The sequence below is a fragment of the Pinus tabuliformis genome, chromosome 4_2 (genome assembly GCF_031772625.1).
Source record: "Pinus tabuliformis cultivar Carrire ecotype Pingquan chromosome 4_2, CPIR1, whole genome shotgun sequence".
Lineage (NCBI taxonomy): Eukaryota > Viridiplantae > Streptophyta > Pinopsida > Pinales > Pinaceae > Pinus > Pinus tabuliformis.
This window is the reverse complement of record NC_142304.1, coordinates 587,429,887-587,452,794: the sequence shown is the minus strand read 5'-3', so window position 1 is coordinate 587,452,794 and position 22,908 is coordinate 587,429,887. Positions and strand designations below refer to the sequence as shown.

Below are 22,908 nucleotides of genomic sequence, written 5' to 3'. Positions count from 1 at the left end.
ACCTTTCACCTTACTTTTCTCCTAATTCCCTTTATTTTTATAAATAATTGTGCCAATATGCCATTTTGTCTTTCCAAAGCCTTAGCCATTGCCTTTGCCAATTTCCTTAGCTATAAACAATCACAAGTGATCCCCATCACTAGAATTCTGCCCAACATTCAGCTTGGAATAAGTGTCCCATCATCCGTAGTTGTTATTTTGCCTTTATTTACTTTTATTACATGGAATTTTCACCAGGGTTGTTACACTCAAGCAGGTAATTCTACATAGGCAAAAAGCCTAAGTGTCTAGGCATGCAAAACTCATCCAAAGTCTCCTTAGGACACTTGCTCAAGTTTGAGCAAGTTGTTATTGTAACTTATCCTAAGTCTAACTTATGAAAAGCACATAATTAATTATGTTGGCTATTGAGCTAAAGAAACTTATGAAAAGTGAAGTATTTACTTTGGTGATCATGTTTTAATATCAACCATTGATCTCAAGTGAGGTGAGATCTAATCTTGGTCGTCAATCACTTTAAAGATTAGGGCTAGGGATTTAGGTCAACGTAAAGTTATAATAGCAAGGATAAAGAGAGGAGAAAGACACACCATACAGTAGCACAAGAAAGTGAGAGAGGCATCTCAGTGGTGTGTGGAGAAGGATTTCCATTCTAATATGTTGGGTCTGAGGAAGGTGCAAAAGTGCAGCATAGAAGATTTAGATCAACCAAGGAGATCAGGGACAAATCTAGGGCTTGATCTGTTAGATCAGAACTAGGGTATGCTGTAATTGTATTTTCTTTAGTTGGGCCATTATCCCAAGATGGGAGCCCAAGTAGGTTATGATTGAGTTATTAAAGAAGAACTAATTTTATTAGGCAAAATTTGTACGTGTCACTTGTGATTGAGATTGGTTGTAATGTTTTGCTTCCAATGAATAATTGTGTTAATAACTTAGTTGTGCATATATTCAATAAATCTGTAATATGCTAGGTTAATGGTGTTGAGAGCTAGGTTCACGAAAATTTAACATGGTATCAAAGCTAAAACTCTGAGAACCAATATTCGTATCACAAAGGAAGCCAGCTTCAGAAAAGGATCATTGTCGTATACCTAGGGGGGATAATATGGGGTACAAAGGGAGGTACCCAAGGGAATAATGTAATGTAATAATGTGAGGATGATAAGTAAATGGGCCATAATTATTAAATAAAGTGGTTAACCAACATACTGCGAGGGACCACAACTAGTTAGGAAATAATGTGATAAGCCCATGGTATTTGATGTATAGGTTTCATATATACAATACCATGGATAAGTATTCCCTTAGGTACCTCTCTCTGTACCCCATGTTATTCCCCCTAGGTATACTACAATCACAAGGGCTAGATTTTACTAGCAATCATACAAGGGGGAATAAATTTTATTTACAGGTTAAGACTCAAAGGTTGAGAAAACGCGGCTAAAAAATAAAAATAAAAATAAAATAAAATCCATACGACATACGGCAACTAAGGCAATGGCTAAGGTTAAAGTTTAGCAAAAAATAAAAATAAGAAAAGAAGTGGGCCGCCAGCCGATGGTGGCTAACAGCCACCAAGCCAACAACCAAGCGCTTGTCAAACCTGACCAACCAAGGCCAACACGTAGAGGATTGGGCCGCAGTATAGGAAGCTTGGGCCGACAATAGTTTTCGTCTATCCACACCGCCACCAGCGTAGAACAAGCCCACGACAAGACATACCCAACAGTGCATTGAAGGAGATTGTCGGCAACATGACTACAAACAAAGCACAAGGCTGACAAAATACCCACAAACCTATTTGGCATGCAAGGATCGAGGGAGTAAATTCATCGACCTGCAGCTGACCGAGGACAGGAGCGATGAAGGTAGTGATGGCTCAGGGGAGTGGTCAGCAGGATAGATTGCACGAAAGGTGGTGGAATCGAGTAAACAACCACCTAGACAACGGGTCTAAAGGGTCGATAGGAGACCATGCAGGCAGGTTGACAGAGTAAGATAGGAGTTGAAGATAGGGTTCAGTCACAATCATCAACGTAGACAAACATCATGGGTAGCAGTCGCTGCAGAAGTGACAACCAAGCCACCACGAGCAAGGTTGCGAGCAAGGAGGGCCGCAACCACTGGCATTATTAAGCAGGGTTGGGTGCAAGTAGACAAGTTGTGGGTGGTCCAACATATTAGCAGAGACAACCATAGGATTGTCAGCGCAAAGGTGACACCGACAGGTTGTTGGCAAGCCAATAAAAGAGTTTATGATGCCACAAAAACAACAACACATAACATCATAATGCAGCCCATAAAATAACAACTTAAAGAATAGTTGAATTCTGAGACGATTGAGAAATAGGAAAACGATGGAGCTAGGGTTTACTCTGTGCAAGAACAATTTCCTGGGTGCGGCCGCCTTGTCCCTGCCTGCTATCGGCCTGTGGGGCTGCCATGGAGGCCATGAATCTTGGCGGCAATGGGGGTCTCTTTACCACATGATTGCATCGTTAGCGCGTGATCTACCTGGCGCACATGGGCTCTCGGAGTTTTGCCCTCACCAGCAAACTGGAATGATAAGGACGCCCTGTTTCTTGTTGAAACAGACGGGTTTGGGGGCTCAAAGGATACAGTGGGAATCTCGCCATAGTTTGAATCATGCACAGGGATCGGGACTAGGAGACTATATACCCAATAGCGTTTCAAGGCCTGAATGGGGACTTTTGCTCGCCCAAGGTATACAGCAGGGGGTTGCGGCGGGAACTCCCGGAGGTTATTCGAGCCCGGGGATGGTCGCTGGACGGACTCCCTTTCTAATCGTCTCCCTTGCCGTCATGGGCATTGATACTATCTTTCTGTTGGTTGCTGAGAACCTCGCTTATACAGAGGAGGTGATTTTTAGTATTTTTTTGAACCAGACTATTTCTAGGATTATCATGAAGCAACAGACCTGCACATTGAACTTGGCAATGGAGGCTTGGTTGCAAAATCTCTTGTTTGACAATAACTGTTCAGTGCGGCCCTCGGCGGCTTTTGCCCTTTCCTTTGTCGCGCGCCCTGGGGGACACAAGCGTGAGGAAGACACCAGTGCCCAGGCTGATAATGGTACCGATTTAGAGCTATGCTCTGTATCGACAACCTGGATCCCATCTGGACAGCGAAATCCCAGCAAAGTAGCAAGGGGACGGTCCACAGTGGCTACTTCTGCGTTGGGAGCAGAGACGGGGAATAATACAAATGAGATGCATAAAAACAGGGGAGCGAAGGAAATGACACAGAACACATATAACCCTCAGAAGCTCAGCCACAAGGCGGCTGAATGCTACCAGGATGAAAACAGGATTCAAATATTTATAAAATCTACTGTGGAAGGCCATCGATGCATGCGACTTCGTATGGGCACAACCATACAAGAGCTCAAGAAAGAAATACAACAACAGCTTGGAATACCATTAAATCAACAGAACCTGATCTGCGCTGGACGATGTCTACAGGACCAGCATATTATTCAGGAATATGGGATCAGTCAAGATACAACCATACTTCTCAACCTAAGGTTGCGTGGTGGAAGCAAAGGCTCTGGTTCAAAGGCGCCAGCTTCATTCCGTGACGCAGTCAAGGGCAAAGAAAAAATGCAGAACAAACCAGAGACACTAACAGAGCTACCAGGCCCATATATAGTAGATCAAAAACTGGAATCCCCAAGGCTCCAAGTTTCAATGCCAGAGGTAACAGCTCTACACTCTGCTTTCACTAAAACTGCTATAATATGTAGATTCAATGGCTTCTGGCCAAAATCTGATGCATTACATCAGTGGATTTATTCCAATTGGACTACAGAATGCGATATTCATCTATGCTCAAAGGGCTTCTTCATTGTTGGCTTCCATACAGAAGAAGAAAGGGATAGTATCATTACTGATGGGCCTTGGTTTTGGGGTAATGCTGGTCTTTTTGTTACCCCTTGGTTCGCTGATTTTGATGCAAACACTATGAAAATCACAACTATGCCGGTTTGGGTGCGGCTTCATAATCTCCCACTACATTTCTGGCATCACTTAGCTCTAGCAGCCATTGGGAATACCTTAGGGAAATTCATCAAAATGGACGAGGACAGATTAAGCAGAGGTATCTTCTCTTTCGCCAGAATCTGCGTTGAAGTGGATATGAGTCAGGGACTGCCTGAACATATCACACTGATCTTCAATAACTCTCAGCGGGTTCAGCCCCTTGACTATGAAAATACCGCTTTCAGATGTCGCAGCTGCAGGCAAACAGGACACCTCCATTTTGACTGCCCCCTGGTTAAAAAGAATCCCAAAGGAAACAAGAACAAGGGGAAAAAAAAGCCCAATGGTTGGCAACACACAGAACCGCTGGAAGAAGAGGACATATCTTCAGATCAGGCAGTCAACCAAGAGGAATTGGACACAAATATGGAACAGCAGGCTACACATAACGATATCTCCCCAAATCCTCATCCGGAACCGCCCCAATTTCAACCACAGCAAAATCCCCAGCTGGATGTAGGGGGCATCAAAAGAACTCATGGTTCGGAAGGCTCTGAATCCGACAAGGAATCTCCAGTGAACAATCTGGAACCCACGCGGGCTCTCATTGTTTCCTCCCCTGACACACAAGGTTGGCGTAGAGTGGAGAAGAAAAAGGGCCGCAAAGATTAGGATTGCGGCTATTTGTAAATATTTTTCTTTTTTTTGTTTCTGTCCTCCTCATGGACGGCTTATTTGCATATGCTACTTGCATCTACAACATGTAATTTTCTTCATTTTATGAATAAAATTACGAACTCTATTTTCCCCGGAAAAAAATAATGCAGCCCATAGTGCTAGCGTGATTGGCAAAGGTTGGCCCTGAAAGGAAGAAAGGGAGATCGTACAAGTCAAGGGTTTGGCAGCAAATTTAGTGGTAGCCTAAAGGACTAAGCAAAACCTTTCAGTTGAGTTTCTAATTTGGAAAGATGGAAACAATCAATCTGAGGTTTGAGGACTAGTTAGAGGGTGCCTATAACTTCATTTCCTGGAAGGCGAGGGTTCACTGATTCTCATGGAGAATGGCATATGAGAGTTTGTTAACACCAAATTCACCCGCCTACAAATGCTACAAATCTAGCCATCCACAATCAAAAGGATGTGAAAGCCAGAAGAATTATTTGGATGCGGTGAAGGATCATGTAATTCCTCACCCATCTCAGAAGAATACAACAAGGGAGATGTGGGAGGCTCTCACAAAGCTATACCAGAGCAATAATGCCAACAGAAAGATGGCAATGAGAGAAAAGCTCAAGAACACCAAGATTACCAAATCAGATATAGTGACTACCAATCTCAGCAAGATCACACAAGTTCGTGATGAGTTGGTTGTAGTCGGGGAAGTCGTAATAGATGGAGAGATGGTAAGGACAGCCCTAAATGGCTTCACCAAGTCATGGGCCCCTTTCATTAAGGGCATCATGACATGAGAGAAATTTTCAAATTGTGATAGACTGTGGGATGATTTCATCCACGAGGAGATTTAATAGGAACATGTTAATTTTAGGTATGTTCTATGCTGAGAGCAAATTTACTTCAATTTTCCATATTAGCTCAATATCAATTCCATATTAGCAATCACAATTAGCATGATAGTAAATGCAGATAGAACATAAATATAAATCGCAAAAAAAAGCCAAGAGAAGAGGACACAAGATGTGGCGCCAACCAGAGACAAACCCCAATGTGGGGAAACCCTTGATCAATTCTTCTTATGTTCTTCAATAATTTAGTAGAGAGAGAGATAGTACATATACATCAGAAGTCAACATTTTGACTTATCAAAATAAGAGCAGAGATCTTCTCTATGAAGATAACACATGAGGTAGCTGATCTGAACTCCAGTGAAGACATACAACTTCAACTGATCCTACAAGGTGACTCCATCACCATGTTGCACCCATCATTGTGTTGCACCTCATCATCATGCTGCACCCGTCACTGTGCTGCACCTAATCACTGAGCTGCTCTCATCACTATGTTGCTCCCATCACCATGTTGCACCTCATTATCATGCTACACCTCACTAACATGCCCATCATGATGCATCCATCATGCTGCAGCATTCATCATCGTGCTATCTCCATCATGTTGTACTTCATCGTCTCGGTGCTGCACCCAAACATCACTAAGTTGTTCTCAACATCATTGATGTCACCTACATCATGTTAGTCCTTGATATAGTCAACAACTCAAAGACTGCAGTGATCCAAGAGAGGTTCCAGTGCTGCCACTAATTAGTGCAACATCTTGCTACTGGCTATGGTTTGCGGCCTAGCTAAGTAGCAAGATAGGTCTACACACAACACCCAAATATCTTGACCCTTGAACAACTTATCCTTGAGGCTGCACCACTGTCAAATCCATGTTGTCTAAGCTCCTTCTATGACTGCACCTAGTCACCGAGATTCTATACCCAAGTCTATAGTATATACCGAGACTGTAACAGCGTGTATGACTTTCCTTAGGACTGCACATAGGTGCCCTTATTCAAGCTTGCATTGAGCCTTCTTACACAATGTTAGGGCCTATCAGTCATAGACCTGCGTTTTTGTCCAATCCTTGTTGTGATTCCATGACCGCATTTAGGGCAGCGTTCTTTCCAACGTATGAGTGGAATAAGGCCAGCAGATAAGGCTTGTGTTTAATGCCCTTCCATGACTGTGTTAGGGACAGCGAAGTCCCTCTTCTTGTTGCGTATAGGACAGCGTATTAGGGTCTACGTTATGCCTTGTAATCCACTGTGTATAGAGGACTACAATTAGGGATTTTGTGGATCTCCCTTTAGCTGTGTTCATGACTGCGTTAAGTGCCTCTTCTTGCTGCGTATTAGATAGCGTATTAGGGCATCAAGTGGCTTCTCCATACCAGCGTTAAGGTTGGCTTTATGGACTGTAATTTAGGGCAGCGTAGGTCTCCTTAGAAAACCCTTTCAGCTCCACGTCTAGGGCTTCTCCTTGACAACGTATAAGAAGTTGTGTCTCCTCCATGACAATGTTAGGGTCTAGGGCTTCTTCTAGGGTAGCGTATCATCTTAAGATCTCTCCTCCCACCAAAACCCAAAGACAAGTGGAGAGGAAGAGATCACAAGAGGTGTGTGAAATGACTTGAAAGTCACCTTTATTTATAGTGCTACGTTGAGGATGAGAGGGGCCAATTTGGTTGCTAGCCAACCTTGACGAATTGTCCCATAACACAAATAAATTCATATCTCCATGAATACTTATCGAAATCGGATGATCTTTAGATCAATCCTACACCTCTCGACAAGAGTAATCCAAGAAAAATATCAGCTGCCATGAATAAGTAGACCCACATGGAATTTGGCCCTATTTTTCAATTTTAACACTCCCTCTCAACTAGGGAGAACTCCATCTGCTAATCCATCTGCCAGACTATACCATCTCTACCATCAATGCCCTGCACTACTCTGCTCTGTTGAACTAAGAAGAAGAAGAAGTGATCGAGAATGTATCATACCATCCTCTACTGTCCCGAAGTCAGTCCCATATAAAAGAGAGTGTCTCATACCACTGTTACTGATCCGAAATCAGTTCCAAATAAAGACAATGTATCATACGACTCTTACTGATCCGAAATCAATGCCAAATAAAGAGAGTGTCGCATACCACTCTTACTAACCCGAAGTTAGTTCCAATTGATCCCAGATCAATTTCATCCTAGCATATGGAGTACAGTAGTAACACGATGCGTCCATCGGTACGACTATGGTCCCTATCCTCATTTCCCTACTCATTGGCCAAATGAGAGGTACTTCCCATGAGTCCCAGACTGCATGGGTAAGATGTCTCAGCAAGAGAAGGATGAACCACTCATCCTGCCTACATGTCACAAGGGGTATCCCAGGGGAAGGTTGAACCACTCACCCTGTACACAACAAATAATGAGGGGAAGGCTAAACCACTCACCTTATGACTGTGTCTCAGTAGGAGAAGGATGAACCACTCTTCATGCCTACATAGCAGACCACTAAGGGAAGGTTGAACCACTCACCCTATGGCTGCTCATCGCTCCAAGATGTACCCCCAAGCCCCTCGGATCTCCCAGAACTCAATGTCCATATCATACAGGACCCTTAGGAGAGAGTCTTTCCACGACTCCTAGTCGTTCTCGAAAGTCAAGAATTTGATCTTTCCCAGGGGCTTCAACAGAATATCGGTCACCTGCACATTAGTCCCAATGCGATGGAGCCTTCTTGCTCCTCGATGTACCATATCCCAGATAAAGTGGTACCTGATGTTTATATGCTTAGAGCGATCATAGAACACGGGATTCCTCAACAATCAAATCCCCCTCTAGTTGTCATTGAAGATCACAATGGAATCCAGCATGTGTCCAAACAACTCACTGAGGAGCTTCCACAACCAGGCAGCTTCACACGAGGTCATACTCGTAGCTATGTATTCAGTCTCAACGGTGCTCAAAGCAATCGACTTCTACGTCCTGCTTATCCAGGATATTAAAGCAGAATCAAGAAAACTAGCACACAGAAGTGCTTTTGTGATCCTCCACACTGCTTGCCTAATCAGCATCAGAATAATCATGCAGCTTCACATTTGCGGCAGTGTACCTCAATCTATGAGAGATTGTGCCCTGAAGATATCTCAAATGATTCTTAGCAACAATCCAATGAGGATCAACCATATATAAGCTCAACATGCTAACTGCAAAACATATATCTGGACGAGAGTTCATCAAGAACATCAATGCTAGTATGAGTTTATGAAACTCAGAGGCATTTCCCAAATCAAGTCCGACATCACTACCACGTAACTTCTTAAAGTTAGGCTTCATCGAGGTAGTCACGGGCTTGCAGTTCACCATTCCGAATCCGGAATCCAACGCCCTCTTACTTTTGTAAATGAGAGGGTCAATACCTACCAGACAGAGATCATCCACATAAGGTACCAGTATGAGAGGTCTAGCATCCACAACCCTAAAGCAATGGTTTGGATCGGCTTCACTCCTAGAGAATCTCAACTTCATTAGATAGCTATCAATCCTCTCACACCAAGCTCGGGGTGCTTGCTTTAAATCATAGAGAGCTTTCTTCCACTTGCATACATGAGATTCTCGATCATGAATCTCAAACCCCTCAGGTTGTTCCAAATCTGTGGACTTGCTACATGAGGGGAATGGTCCCCTAGTAAGTTTTCCTTCGGTACATCTCAGACATGTACTTCCATGCTCTTCTTGAATTCAGGCATCCTTGTCACCATCTGACTCACATCGGGTAGGGCCCCATAATAAGCAGACCTTCGGTGCTATAGAAGAGATGTGTCAACCGACATGGTCCCCAATGGACTTCCTGCAACTTGATACAAATTGCCAACCCTGAACCCAAGAATAAAAGCATCTTGAAAATTCCTTTTTCAAACACGTACCTTTCCATCGATGAATGCCACCTTGAAACCTTTGACTTCCATTGCCGAAATAGACACCAGGTTCTTCTTGGCATCAGGTACATAAAGAACTTCTTGTAAATTAATCATGTTACCCTCATTCAATTGAGGGGTAACATTCCCTACACGCTTTCCGAGATAGTTGGCATTGACTCCAAGTATAATCTCCACGATTGTTTCCTTCTCTCCGATGAAGTGCCTTGAAGCACTACTATCAATAAGCCAAATTCCCAAAGAGTCTGAAGAAGTAGTGGAGAGGGCCAATATAAGATAATATTCCTTTTTCTTATCAGAAACAACATTTGATTCTTCATACCTGGAGTTCCTTGCTTTCTTGAAGATTCAGCCATTTTCCTGATGACCTGCATTCTTTTTTCCTTTGCCATTGTACCTGTCATTCCTTCAAACATTGAAGATGCCCCTGGAATGATTGTTACCATCATCAAGTGATGTGTCCCTTCTATTCGGACACTACTTCGCATAATGGCCAAACTCATTGCAAGAAAGGTGTTTGCCTTTCTTTCCATCCTTAGATCTGGACTTTCCATTGAAGTGACCTTTAGGTAGGCCACTAGATGCTTCCGCTACGCCACTCTAATAATCTTCTTGATTCAACTTCACCCTTGGTGAATTTGAAGTGGGATGAGGAACCCATTGAGTCTTTTGACCTTGACCAACTGTCTTCGGTGATTGCTCTTTCACTCTTGCTTGGGCTTTGTCTTCACCTCAGCTCTGATACCATGTTAATTTTAGGTATGTTCTATGCTGAGAGCAAATTTACTTCAATTTTCCATATTAGCTCAATATCAATTCCAGATTAGCAATCACATTTAGCATGATAGTAAAATGCATATAGAACATAAACATAAATCGTAGAAAACAAGCCAAGACAAGAGGACACAAGATGTGGCGCCAACCAGGGACAAACCCCAATCTGGGGAAACCCTTGATCGATTCTTCTTATGTTCTTCAATAGTTCAGCAGAGAGAGAGAGATATTACATATACATCGAAAGTCAACATTTTGACTTATCAAAATAAGAGCAGAGATCTCTATGAAGATAACACATGAGGTAGTCGATCTCAACTCCGGTGAAGACATACAGCTTACACTGATCCTACAAGGTGATTCCATCACCATGTTGCACCCATCACTATGCTGCACCTGTCACTGTGTTGCACCTAATCACTGAGCTGCTCTCATAACTATACTACTCCCATCACCATGCTGCACCTCATCATCATGTTGCACCTCACTACCATGCCATCATGCTGCATCCATCATCCTGCAGCATTCATCATCATGTTGTACTTCATCGTCTTGGTGCTGCACCCAAATATCACTGAGTTGTTCTCAACATCATTGATGTCACCTACATCATGTTAGTCCTTGATACAGTCAACAACTCAAAGACTGCAGTGATCCAAGAGAGGTTCCAGCACTGCCACTGATTAGTGCAACCCTTAAAGTTCTATGTTGTTGGCTATGGCCTGCGGCCTAGCTCAGCAGCAAGATAGGTCTACACACAACACCCAAATATCTTGACCCTTGAACAGCTTATCCTTGAGGCTGCACCACTGTCAAATCCATGTTGTCTAAGCTCCTTCTATGACTGCACCTAGTCACCGAGATTCTATACCCAAGTCTGTAGTATATACTGAGACTGTAACAGTGTGTATGACTTTCCTTAGGACTGCACATAGGTGCCCTTATTCAAGCCTGCATTGAGCCTTCTTACACAGCGTTAGGGCCTGTCTTTTAGGCCTCCATTATACAGTCATAAGCCCTCCTATTCTCTGCGGCTAGGGCATAATATGACCCTCCTAAATCAGCATCTAGATGTCAGTCATAGACCTGCATTTTTGTCCAATCCTTGTTGTGATTCCATGACCACATTTAGGGCAGCGTTAGAGCTGTGTTCTTTCCAGCGTATGAGTGGAATAAGGCCAACAGATAAGGCTTGTGTTTAACCTCCTTCCATGACTGTGTTAGGGACAGCGAAGTCCCTCTTCTTGTTGCGTATAGGACAATGTATTGGGGTCTATGTTATGCCTTGTGATTAGCTGTGTATAGAGGACTGCGGTTAGGGCTTTTGTGGATCTCCCTTTAGCTGTGTTCATGATTGCGTTAAGTGCCTCTTCTTGCTGCGTATTAGACAACGTATTAGGGCATCAAGTGGCTTCTCCATACCAGCATTAAGGTTGGCTTTATGGAATGTAATTTAGGGCAGCGTAGGTCTCCTTAGTAAACCCTTTCAGCTCCACGTCTAAGGCCTTTCCTTGATAGCGTATAACAAGTTGTGTCTCCTCCATGACAGTGTTAGGGTCTAGGGCTTCGTCTCGGGCAGCGTATCATCTTAAGATCTATCCTCCCACCAAAACCCAAAGACAAGTGGAGATGAAGAGATCACAAGAGGTGTGTAAAATGAATTCAAAAACGCTTTTATTTATAGTGCTACGTTGAGGATGAGAGGGGGCTATTTGGTTGTTGGCCGACCTTGACGAATTGTCCCATAACACAAATAAATTCATATCTCCATGAATACTTATTGAAATCGGATGATCTTTTGATCAATCCTACACCTCTCAACGAGAGGAATCCAAGAAAAATATCAGCTGCCATGAATAAGTAGACCCACATGGAATTTGGCCCTAGTTGCCAATTTTAACAGAACATCTATCAAGAGACCAGCACAAGGTTGATGATGAGAATCTTGCTCTCCCCAATTGGGCAACTAGGAGCAAAGGAAAAGGTTCAAGCAGCAAGAGTGAGGAGTTAGCCCCACAACCATAGAAGAAGGACTTGACTAAGGTCAATTATTTTGCCTATCATAAGACGGGGCAATATCCTTCACAGTGTCCAAAGAGGAAGAAGGGCGAAAAGGGTAAGCAATTAACTATAGTTGCATTAGCAGAAGCTCGGGAAATGCTTGATAGGAAATTTGAAACTGAATTCACACTTGTTTCCTACCTTTCCTCAAGCACCTTACTAGTTGGTGCATGGCTACTAGATAGTGAAGCCACACAACATATGACAAGAGCACAAGAGTAGTTTGAAAACCTAATAGAATGGGATGCAGGATTTCATTGGGATATTAGTGTTGATACCAAACATGTAGTGAAGGGGGTTGGAATAGCGATATTCCAGCTTGAGTTAGGATGTAGGTTGGGAGTGAAGGACGTGCAAGGACGTGCTATAGGTGTTAGAACACAAGTGGAGTTTGCTCTTAGTCTTTATGATAAAGAAGAAGGGGTTGTGTAGCGTTCCAGAACAAACAGGCACTAATCAGACCCATGGGATCTAACTCTGACAAGGGCCATGCCATTGGAGTTAGAGAGAGCAACCTATTTAGGCTGAAGGGTCAGCTTATTCGAGCAATGGCAAGAAGCAGAGAAGTGAGTTGTAAGCCAAGATGTCAACTTTGAAAATGATGTAAGGTCCTTGAAGTCTCAAGAGCCCCCATAAAAGACTGAGAAGTTGGAGAATCTTGTTGCCCCAAAAGTTCATCAATAGGTTCAATGTAAATCAAAGTTGAACCAATTAGATTTTAGTATAGAAACAAAGACAACTTTACTACCTAGTACATCCAAGTGGTTGAGGTGATTTACACAAACAATGGAGGAGGCAGAGAAGCAAGTTGGAGCTTAGGTAAGTTATCCTCCTAAGAAGTTTTCCAATTATGTTGCATTGATGTCTTCCATTATTGATGCAAAGCATTCTCGTGAAGAGAATGCAGCAGGTGAGCAAGTATCAAAGGATGCCATGGTGGAGGAGTACAATACCATCATGAAAAAATATTGTGCAGCAAATTGCACCTAGACCATAGGGAATATCAATGATTAATTCCAGGTAGTTGTACAAGGTAAAGCATGCAATTGATGGTAGCATAGAGAAGCGCAACACTCATTTCACAGAAAGATGATTCTCCCAAAGCGGAAGTTAACTATGAGGAGACCTTTCCTCTAATTGTTAGGTATACTTCTATTAGGACTATAATGTCTTTAGCATCAATTTATGGCTAACAATTATATAATGGATGTAAAGGCAACCTTATGGGATTAAGGAAGAAGTACACATTAATCAACTGAGAGGTTTAAAGTGTGTGGGCAAGATACCCATGAGTGCAATTTTGAAGAAATCCCTTTATGGGTTGAAGTTGGCACTGCATGCTTTGTACTCTAGGATGGATGAATACTTATTAGGTTTGTGATTCACCAAATCTTTACAAATCCCAATCTTTTATTTATCTAATAGATCAAATCTCCATGTTTTGGAACTGTATGTAGATGACTTGATACTTACAAGGAGTTTTGAGAAGCTCGTACCAAGGTGCAAGGTAGATTTGGCACAAGAGTTTGAGATGAATGACATTGGATTGATGCATTAGTTTTTGGGTCTAGAGTTGTGACAAAGTCCAGGTCAGGCATTCTTCAGACGAAGTAAGTATGTAGTTGAGATTCTAAAGATATTCCAAATGATGGACTCTAAGCCCTTGGCCACTCCCATGGCACCAAATGTAAAGTCACATGATGATTTGGATTCAAATGTGCTAGATCCTTTGATGTATATATAATTGACTAGATGTTTGATGTATATATAGTTAATACCAAAGCTAATATATGTTTTCCAACGGACACTTTGGGCCAGTGTATCACTAAGTCAATGCAAATTCACTAAGTAGTTGCAAAGCATGCATGTTGTTACTCAAAGGAAACAATGCATCATGTTCTGGAGTATGCAGAAGATGGTGAGTTGATGTTGCATGGTTTTGTCGATCAAACCAGTCGGGATGTTGGTGATAGGAAGAGTACTTCAAGTTGTTGATTTAATTTGGGTTTAGGAGTAATATCTTAGTTCAAACCAATGTCATCACGATTCGACCAGAAAAAATTAAACCAATCAGTTGAACTAGTTATGGGGGTTTCCTAAGCAAAGACAAAAATTACCAATTTTGGTATGAACCAATCATAAACTAATCTAACCTTTCAAAATTGAGTAAAATCAAACCAAAAGCAATCAATTTGACTAGATTTGCACCAATACACCTCCTTCACCCCAAAAAAAAAAATCGAATGATTTTGTAGTTTGATTTGATTATAGCCTATAGAATGATTATTTTTGGACTTAATAAGCCATTTAGAGCCTCAATGTGGTTATATTTTGATTTAAAAATATACTGCACTTGGTAACTTTTTGCTATATTCAGCATTACAATGTTATATACATGAGAAAACTATTCATATTTGTGTCTAATGGTTTGGATTCCAAATGGATGTACAAGGACATTTTTGTAATCAAAACTTAAATATTTATGTATTTTTTTGTTGACCAATTTGTGTTTAATTTTTTACCAATTCCAACCTAGTTATGTTTTGGGTATAGGCCATTTCAATCATGTTATAGCTTTTGATGTTGCTTTAAAATTGTTTACACCATGCTTGAGGGTGCGTCATGTAATGTGGAGTGCATGATGTGATGCCTACCTTAGTTGTTTATTGGTGGAAATACACATGAGAGATAGTTTACTTGTGCATGACTAGAATTTCACTTGATGATTAGGTGGCGCACTTCCTTAGGAAGAAAGTATCCTATGTGGCATGGTGGCATTCTTCATGAAGCACACATGGAGAGATTGGTTGTTTGCTTAGGAGGTGAACCTACATGAGAGGAGGAAAGTTGGGGCATCTAGGAGGAGGGAGCTTAACCCTAGGTAGCATGGGACCACTTAGTTATTTATGTGGATGTGCTTACCTTGGAGATCAACATGCGTCACCTTGGAGTTAAAGCACTTCACATGTGACTTCCCCATTGATTAGTTAGGTCAATTGAGATAGTTTTTTATGGACCTTGTACCCTTTATTATTGTTGGCCTCCCTCACCTATTCTATATAAAGGAAGAAGAGGACATAGTTGTAGTCATATTCACATCATCTCATCTTAGATATGTGTGAATTCATTATGTGATTTGTAACTTGAAAATGAACTTGTCTTGTGACTCTCTACTTGTTTTTATGCAAGGAAAGTGCTAGGGTTCGTGAGAGGCAATTCCTAGAGAAGACAGGAAGTGTTAGGATCCAAGTCTCTGTGTGAGAAGGACCTAAGATTTGTTGCCAAGAACCCTAGAGGAGACTTGGATCACTTTGCTTGGAGAGCTCATGTGAGGCAAGCTTAGTGAAAAACCAAGGGTGGACTTCTTGGTGTTGATGCTAAAGTTATTGTGGAACCTTTGGTGTGGCTAGATAGCTTGGTGGGAAGCCTTACTAGGCCCTTGGATTGTCTGTTAATGTCTGGTATTTATGTTGTATGTATGTAGTAGAAGCTTTTATAGTTTTAACGTTTCAACTTTTAATTGTACAGACTAAAAAAATATATGAATGTATATTTGCATAAGATATAAAAATGAATGATGATTTACAAACGGTGGCCCTCTATATAAATACAATTGAAGAGGGCTTTGTGCCTTTTCATTGAAAAAACATATATATATATATATGATCCTTTCACATTATAGTATAGTATCTATGCCTGTGCCTATGCTAATTTTTGTGTACAAGACATTGCTTACCCTTTAAGATTGGTTTTTCATCAAAGCAAGGGTAATGAATTATTTTTTTTAGATGTTGAGTTTTTATGTCATTCACTTATATTACCTTGATATGTAGAATCTAGATAGGTTTTCTAAGCAAATACTTTGCAAGAAGAAGCCCATAAAATTCATTAAGATCAAAGAATGAAGAAAGGAACCCTAAACAAAATGATGGAGCAAGCACCTACGCATTTAAGTTCAGAATTCTACCCATTTTTGTCACCTCATTTTTCATGTTTGCCATAGGAAAGGCAATATATCTATTGATAGAACCATTCAGAATCCAAACCATTAGACACAATTATTTTGAATCCAAATAAGTATTTTATGTTATTGTCCAATGTTGCACTAATCGTTATCGGGATTAATTCGAGGCGGGGAAAAAATCGTTTGGTACAAAAATATTCATTTTTTTTCAATTTTTTTAATATCTAAACCGTCTACAACATAAAATAAATACATTGACACACAAATATGATAAAAGAACTAATATATAAAATGTTTAATATCATTTCTAGTGCTAAAATCACACATAACAGTGAATCATGTCCTGAATAGTAAGTCCCGACTCCTGAGTCCCAACTCAACCTCAAGATATCAACAAAAAATATAATAATGTATCTCATGAGTCATAATGTCATATACAATGAAATGAACAAAATAACTAAAGTCTAATACTATTGATTTCCTTTGCCCCTCTTGCGAGAAAATGCCATAGCTTTCCCTTTTCCTCTAGATGTAGATGTTGGTGCTGGTGGAGTTGGCAGTGGAGTCTGTTGTGCTCTAGAAGCTGAAGAACTAGGAGTAGGAGCTATAAGAGGTAGACCACGTCCTCTACTGGTGGCAGGGGTAGCCCCGGCAGGTGGTGTCACCTCCTCCTCCTGTTCCTCCTTCTCCCCCCCTCCACTACATCCTGCACTAACCAATCATCAGCAAACTCCATGAGAGGCCTTTCGGCCTCAACCCTCCATGCAGCAGTGGTGTCAATCCCATCCAATGAGATGGCCTCCATATTAGGTGTCCTCTCAAGTTGCCTCACCCACAATCGAAGATTGTAGTAGACGTAGACCATGTCATTAAGTCGTTGGGACTCCAACCTGTACAAAGATCGTGAAATAATAATTATAAACAAAATATTGTTTAATGAATTCAAAAATTTATTTGGAAATTTGCAATATTTTAAATTTTTAAGTGTTAACCTATTGCGCTTCTTGTTGTGTATTTTTTCAAATACACTCCAGTTGCGCTCACATCCTGAGGAGCTACATGTTTGGCTAAGGATTCAAATGGCAAGCTTTTGCAAAAGGGGTATCCTGGCACCATACATTATCCACCATGCATCTACAACAAAATTACAAACAAAATTTTAAATAAACATAAGAAAAAAATGGAATTTGAAGAGACAATGAAATTTGAAACAAACTAAAAAATACCTGGCATTTTAATTGTTCTATCAGTCACAGCCATGTCAAAGCCAAATGTGCCACCTGCCATCCTATATGTCTCAATTTCTTTAGAGATTCCTGTACGTTCTATTGGAGATTGCACCATCCTCTGGACACAGGTTAAGAATCCATCCATGATCTCAACATCAAATACGAACCCACATGCGTAAGAAAATGCAGGGTTCAGAAAAATCTCAGCAGCATGAATGAGACGATGGAGTGTGTTGTTCCATCATTCATCAATCACTCCCCATAGGAGTTGTATCTAAAACCCCTCATCTCCCTTATCTCGTAGTAGGCCCGAATGGATTCTTTGGCCCTATCCATGGCCTCATACAAATTGCCCATTGTAGGGTTCTCACCATCAACTAACCGAATAACCTTTACCAAAGGTTCAGTGACGGCGCACACCTCCTGCACTCCTGCCCAGAAGTCTTCCTGGTATGAAACTAGTCTACATATGGCCTCTCCCTCTAGTTTGCGGCTCATTGGCAAAGCACGCCACTCCTCTGAAAGAAACATTCTCTTCACATCCCACATAGAATTCAAGAGGGATTGAAGAGATATGAAACTGGCGACAAACCGTGTAATGGCAGGGCGCACCAACTCTTTGTTGTCGGTGAATCTTCTCATCAAGCTAAGCACAGATGTATGATTATATATAAATTTTGTAATGCTTTTGGATGACTCGAAAATATCTTTGACAAAGGTAATTTTCCCTATGTCCTCCAACATCAAATCAATACAATGTGCGGCACAAGGTGTCCAAAATAAAGTAGGATGCCTGTCCATAAGCATCCTGCCAGCAGCAACATAATTTGCAGCATTGTCCATTATGACTTGGACAACATTTTCTACACCCACCTCCAAAATAAACACATCCAGCAAATCACATAAAGTTCTTGCATCTTTGATTTGTGCAGATGCATCAACAGATTTGATAAACATAGTCCCCTTGGGACAACTAACCAAGAAGTTTATAAGGGTTCTCCCCTTTTGGTCAATCCAACCATCTGACATCACAGTGCATCCTGTTTGTGCCCATGACCCCTAAAATCTTCCAATCTTTTGGTGCAATCAAGTTTTTCATTTTGAAGAATCAGTCCTCTCATGTCATGATAAGAAGGGATTTTGTACCCTGGGCCAATAGTTGCAATAGCATCAACAGCAGGCTGGAAAAATGGATTATTCCTTACAATGCTGAAAGGAATATCACTCCAAAGGAGAAATTTTGCCAGCAACTTGTCAGCTTGTTCTTTCTCAGTTTTTTTTAGCATTGAACTGATAGATGGCTGTGAACCAAATGTGGTTCGAGGAACAAAAAATGATGAGGCAGCTACCGGGTTGGTTGATGCTACAGTAGAACCACTGCCACTTCCTTGTTCAGCTGACTTTTTTAGTTGCCTCTTCATTTCTGCTTTGGCCTCTCTAGTGTGGTCTAAAGTTTCCAATGCTTTCATGGCTCTTCGGATGAGTTCAGGATTTGTCTTTGTGCAAGGCCCTACATCAAATCCAGGGATTTGTGCAAGGTGATACTTCAATCTGTACACCCCCCCAGACATATGGTGCCCACACAACTTGCAAGACAAATTCATTTTATCATTCGAAGCATCAGGTTCACCAAATTCCCAGAAAGGGTCCAATTTCCTTGGCATGTTTGATTTTGAACTTTGAAGTTGAAAACTTGAATGGTGTTTCGGTGAACCTATGGGAAAATAAGGATTACAATTTAGTATTTACAAGTTACAAACTTACAATTTAGTATTTTACTATTAAATTGTACAAAAACTAAAAAAAAAATTACATACAATTTAAGAAACCCCATTCCAAACCCAACCAAAAAACTAAAAAAAAATACACTGGACAAATGTCAAAAACCCCATTCCAAACCCAACCAAAAAAAACTAAAAAAAAAAAAATTACATTGGACAAATGTCAAAAACCCCATTCCAAACCCAACCAAAAACATAGAGAAAAAACAAAAACAAAGTTACAAAACAATGAAAACACAAAACGTTGGTGCCCATACCGGTTTTATGGAGATAATGTGTCTCCTCCTTAGCTCACTCTTCGATTTTCTCCTCCAGTTAGTTGATTTAGCTCCAAAATCTCCAAGTCTCCAAACCCCAGCGTGCCTTCTGTTGTCCAAATGACCAAAAAAAATCGTGTTTTTCCCTTAAACACGCACTACCCAACAGGCCCACGATTTTTTCGGTAAAAATCGCGATTTTTACGAAAGAAAATCGGCTAAAAAAAATTCTGATTATATTGCCGATTTAATCGTTATTTTGAAAAAAACGCAATTAAACGATTTAATCACGATTTTTTCCCCATTAGTGCAACACTGTTATTGTCTATCAACAACTTAGAGTAGTTGATGTAATAACAACCTAGGTTCAAATCCCAGCGAGCATGCTCGTCAATGGGATTTGTTTGATGTGGCTATGGATTATATTGCATATTGTTTTATCATTATGTGACCTTCGAGCAAATTTTTGCATGGCACTAGCAAGGTACCAACAAACACCGCTCTCTGCTCTCAAGTACAAGGGCAGACCAATCTTCTTTCTAGGTTTACCATCCATAAAACCACGAGTTCCATGTAAAAAATATGAAAATTTCACATGTATATATATTGTTCTAGTTTAGACATAGGGGAGGAGATTCCCAAGGTTAACCCATAACCCAAGCAATCCCCAGCCACTAACTAGCCACGCAAGGCTCCACAGAAAATAAAAATATTAATATACTTATACCTAATAAATGGTAATAAGATTGTATAGATAATTGACCGATAGCATGCAAAAAATCCAATGTCTAAAGGGATGAATTTCAATATAAATTGGAAAAACACATCTAGTACAAGGGTCAAAAAATCAACTACACTTATGGGCTTCTCCTCGCACATTTCTGCAGGTCAGTTCCAAACTTCTGGGGGATCGGTTGAGAGAACTTGAGACCATTCCATTTTTAAATCATATTTTGTATTACAAATATAAATCCTTTTTAACTATCAAAAGAGCATGCATTCACTATGTGATTTGGTATTGCATGGTGATATAACATCAGGTTACCATAAACCCATTCCCTTGCATCCCTGTCAAATGTACGGTTATTAAAGCATAATGACTACGATGATCCTTGTATTCACTTCGTGTATGGCCATTTTATTGACAAACTAGGAATAACTTCCATTGATAAAATGTGTTGGATGCTCTAAATTAAGTGAACTCTCAATAAATAACTTAATAAGCATTACGGAAGTGTACCACAAAATAGATAGGTTAGTGTCATGCGAACTGATAAATTTCACCAAATTGAATAAATTTGTCTTTCAACAATGACTTTTCTAGTCAGAGCTCATAATTTACAAATCCAGAGCAGGTATCACAATCAAATGATCCCTATGATATGAAAGATACACTATAAATATAAACTACTTATAAGTTATGCACATGCTACTCTACATCTGACATTGTTTTATCAGTTAAGGGATAATATTTTGCTTTTTTGGCAACCAAATTGCTTTCAACGGGAATGTAAGACTTTAAAGTTAATCCCTGGTCCCATATCTCATTCTTATAAACAAAAATTAAATATTCAGAAGATATGAAAAATTTATACAAGCTCTTTAAAGAAAGGATCAGATCCCCTAATTACCTGGCACTAATGGCCACTTCCAAAGACTTAATGCTAAATGGCTCCCATAATGACTCATTCAAAATTACTGAAATCTGAAATTTACGGCTACACGAACTAGTCTGTGTAATGCAGTCAGACAAACTAATACAAAACATAAAATCACAACTCGTAGTATATTCTGAAAGTGATTGCAATGTGAATGATCAGGAGCACAGTCAACAAGATACAGCTTTAAAGGAATAAAATGTGTAAAGAAAGCCCTTAAAGTTTATTACTTTGACATGATGAAGCGCAGGCGCGATCTGAGGCGCAGTGCCTAAAATTTACCTAAAGAACAACGATATTCAGGAAGAAGCATTCAGACTATGATTCCTTTTCAAGAAAACCTCTGTTTATTTGAACGACTCGAAGTAGTAATTGCTAGAATTTACTTCAGTCATTAAAGCTTGCAGGGAGAGCGTTTAATCTTTATAAAAAATAAAGCTGAAAGATATATTATTGAAAAGCGAGCTCAAATACATGGACCTTAACATACTGTTTTTTCGTGCTCAGTCCAGGTTGGAAAAAACGCTTAAATTTGATTGAAGTGACAAAGATCCAATTTTTTCAGTACTCACAAACTACGATTACTTGACCTACGGGCTCATGGAATTTTGACAGGACATCCACTTATTGCCTTTAATATGAAAAGCTTGGGAAATTTTAAGAGAAGAAATGCAGCTTGCCTGAATAGCATTGACGATGAGGCCAGAGGCAAGAAACAGTACGCCTATGGGAAGCGCAAACATTGCCGCAACAAGCTCCATGAATCGCGAGTCACAAAAACCCTCTGTTCTGAAGGGATTAGCTCCGAAACACTCAGTTATGGGCCAATTCAACAGAAGCTGGTCTCGCAGGCCTCCGAACTTCTTGCGAAAATCATCACAGACTATCCAATTTCCCGTGAAAGAGCCTTTAATCATCAACCCCGCGGACCCGATTGCAGGACGTGACCACGAAATCAAGCTGAGAAATACATCGCGACCTCCATTATCTGCAATTTAATTGTTGCAGCAGGTTCTGTCAGCATTTAATCAGCGCCGTTTGCACCAACCAGCATTTACGAGTGCTTTCAATGGGAGGGCGAAAATGCAAAATTACGAGCAGCCTCAGATTTTCGTCGATTAATAGTTTAGTCGGGAGGCCGCTAAATGGCCATCAACTTTGGGGCCTCCGTCGTGGTTTTCCGTCGCTTTCTGCATGATTTAGACGTCGATTGCCGATATATATGACGGGAATCGTTAGAAGGGAGTGGTAAATAGCTAAAAGGCCTTTACCCGTGATCCGGTTTAATCAATTATTTCAATTTCTTTTTAGGTGGGAGAGGTTTCGTTGGGCATTTAAATAGCGTAGTTTTCGATGCCACCGTCAATTGTATGGTTAAGTCCGATATCAATGAAAATAAATTATTTTAATGTTTACGAGGATAAAATTAGTTTATTTTAATGTTTACCAGGATAAAATTAGTTTATGGGACATTTTATTTTTCTATTTAGTTTTGTATTTGGTCTTTTTTTGTGAAGTCTTACAATAAAAGTTTTTAGTTTTTTGACAAATTCTTCGCTAAATAGATTATCTCAAGAGTTAGCTGTCAAAATATCTGCATAATTTTCTATGATGTCTTTGAAGGCCTCGCATTCTAAAATGAAATGTTTTTATGTTTCCACTTTTCCGGAAGAGCAAAAAATGCATATTCTTTTCTCCCACACCTTTTTTGGCCTTTCTAGCACCCT

The 22,908-nt window shown here is 40.5% G+C and overlaps 1 protein-coding gene across 1 annotated transcript in view; it reads right to left on the bottom strand.

Annotated features, from left to right (window-relative positions):
* The window catches only part of LOC149170664 (1-acyl-sn-glycerol-3-phosphate acyltransferase PLS1-like), a 147,393-nt gene extending 125,044 nt beyond the window's left edge, over positions 1-22,349 (bottom strand). The window contains exon 1 of the mRNA XM_089423973.1: positions 21,862-22,349. Within this exon, the coding sequence (XP_089280099.1) occupies positions 21,862-22,098 (237 nt within the window). The 5' untranslated portion in view covers positions 22,099-22,349. The remainder of the gene's footprint in view (positions 1-21,861) is intronic.
* Positions 22,350-22,908: the final 559 nt, after the last annotated feature.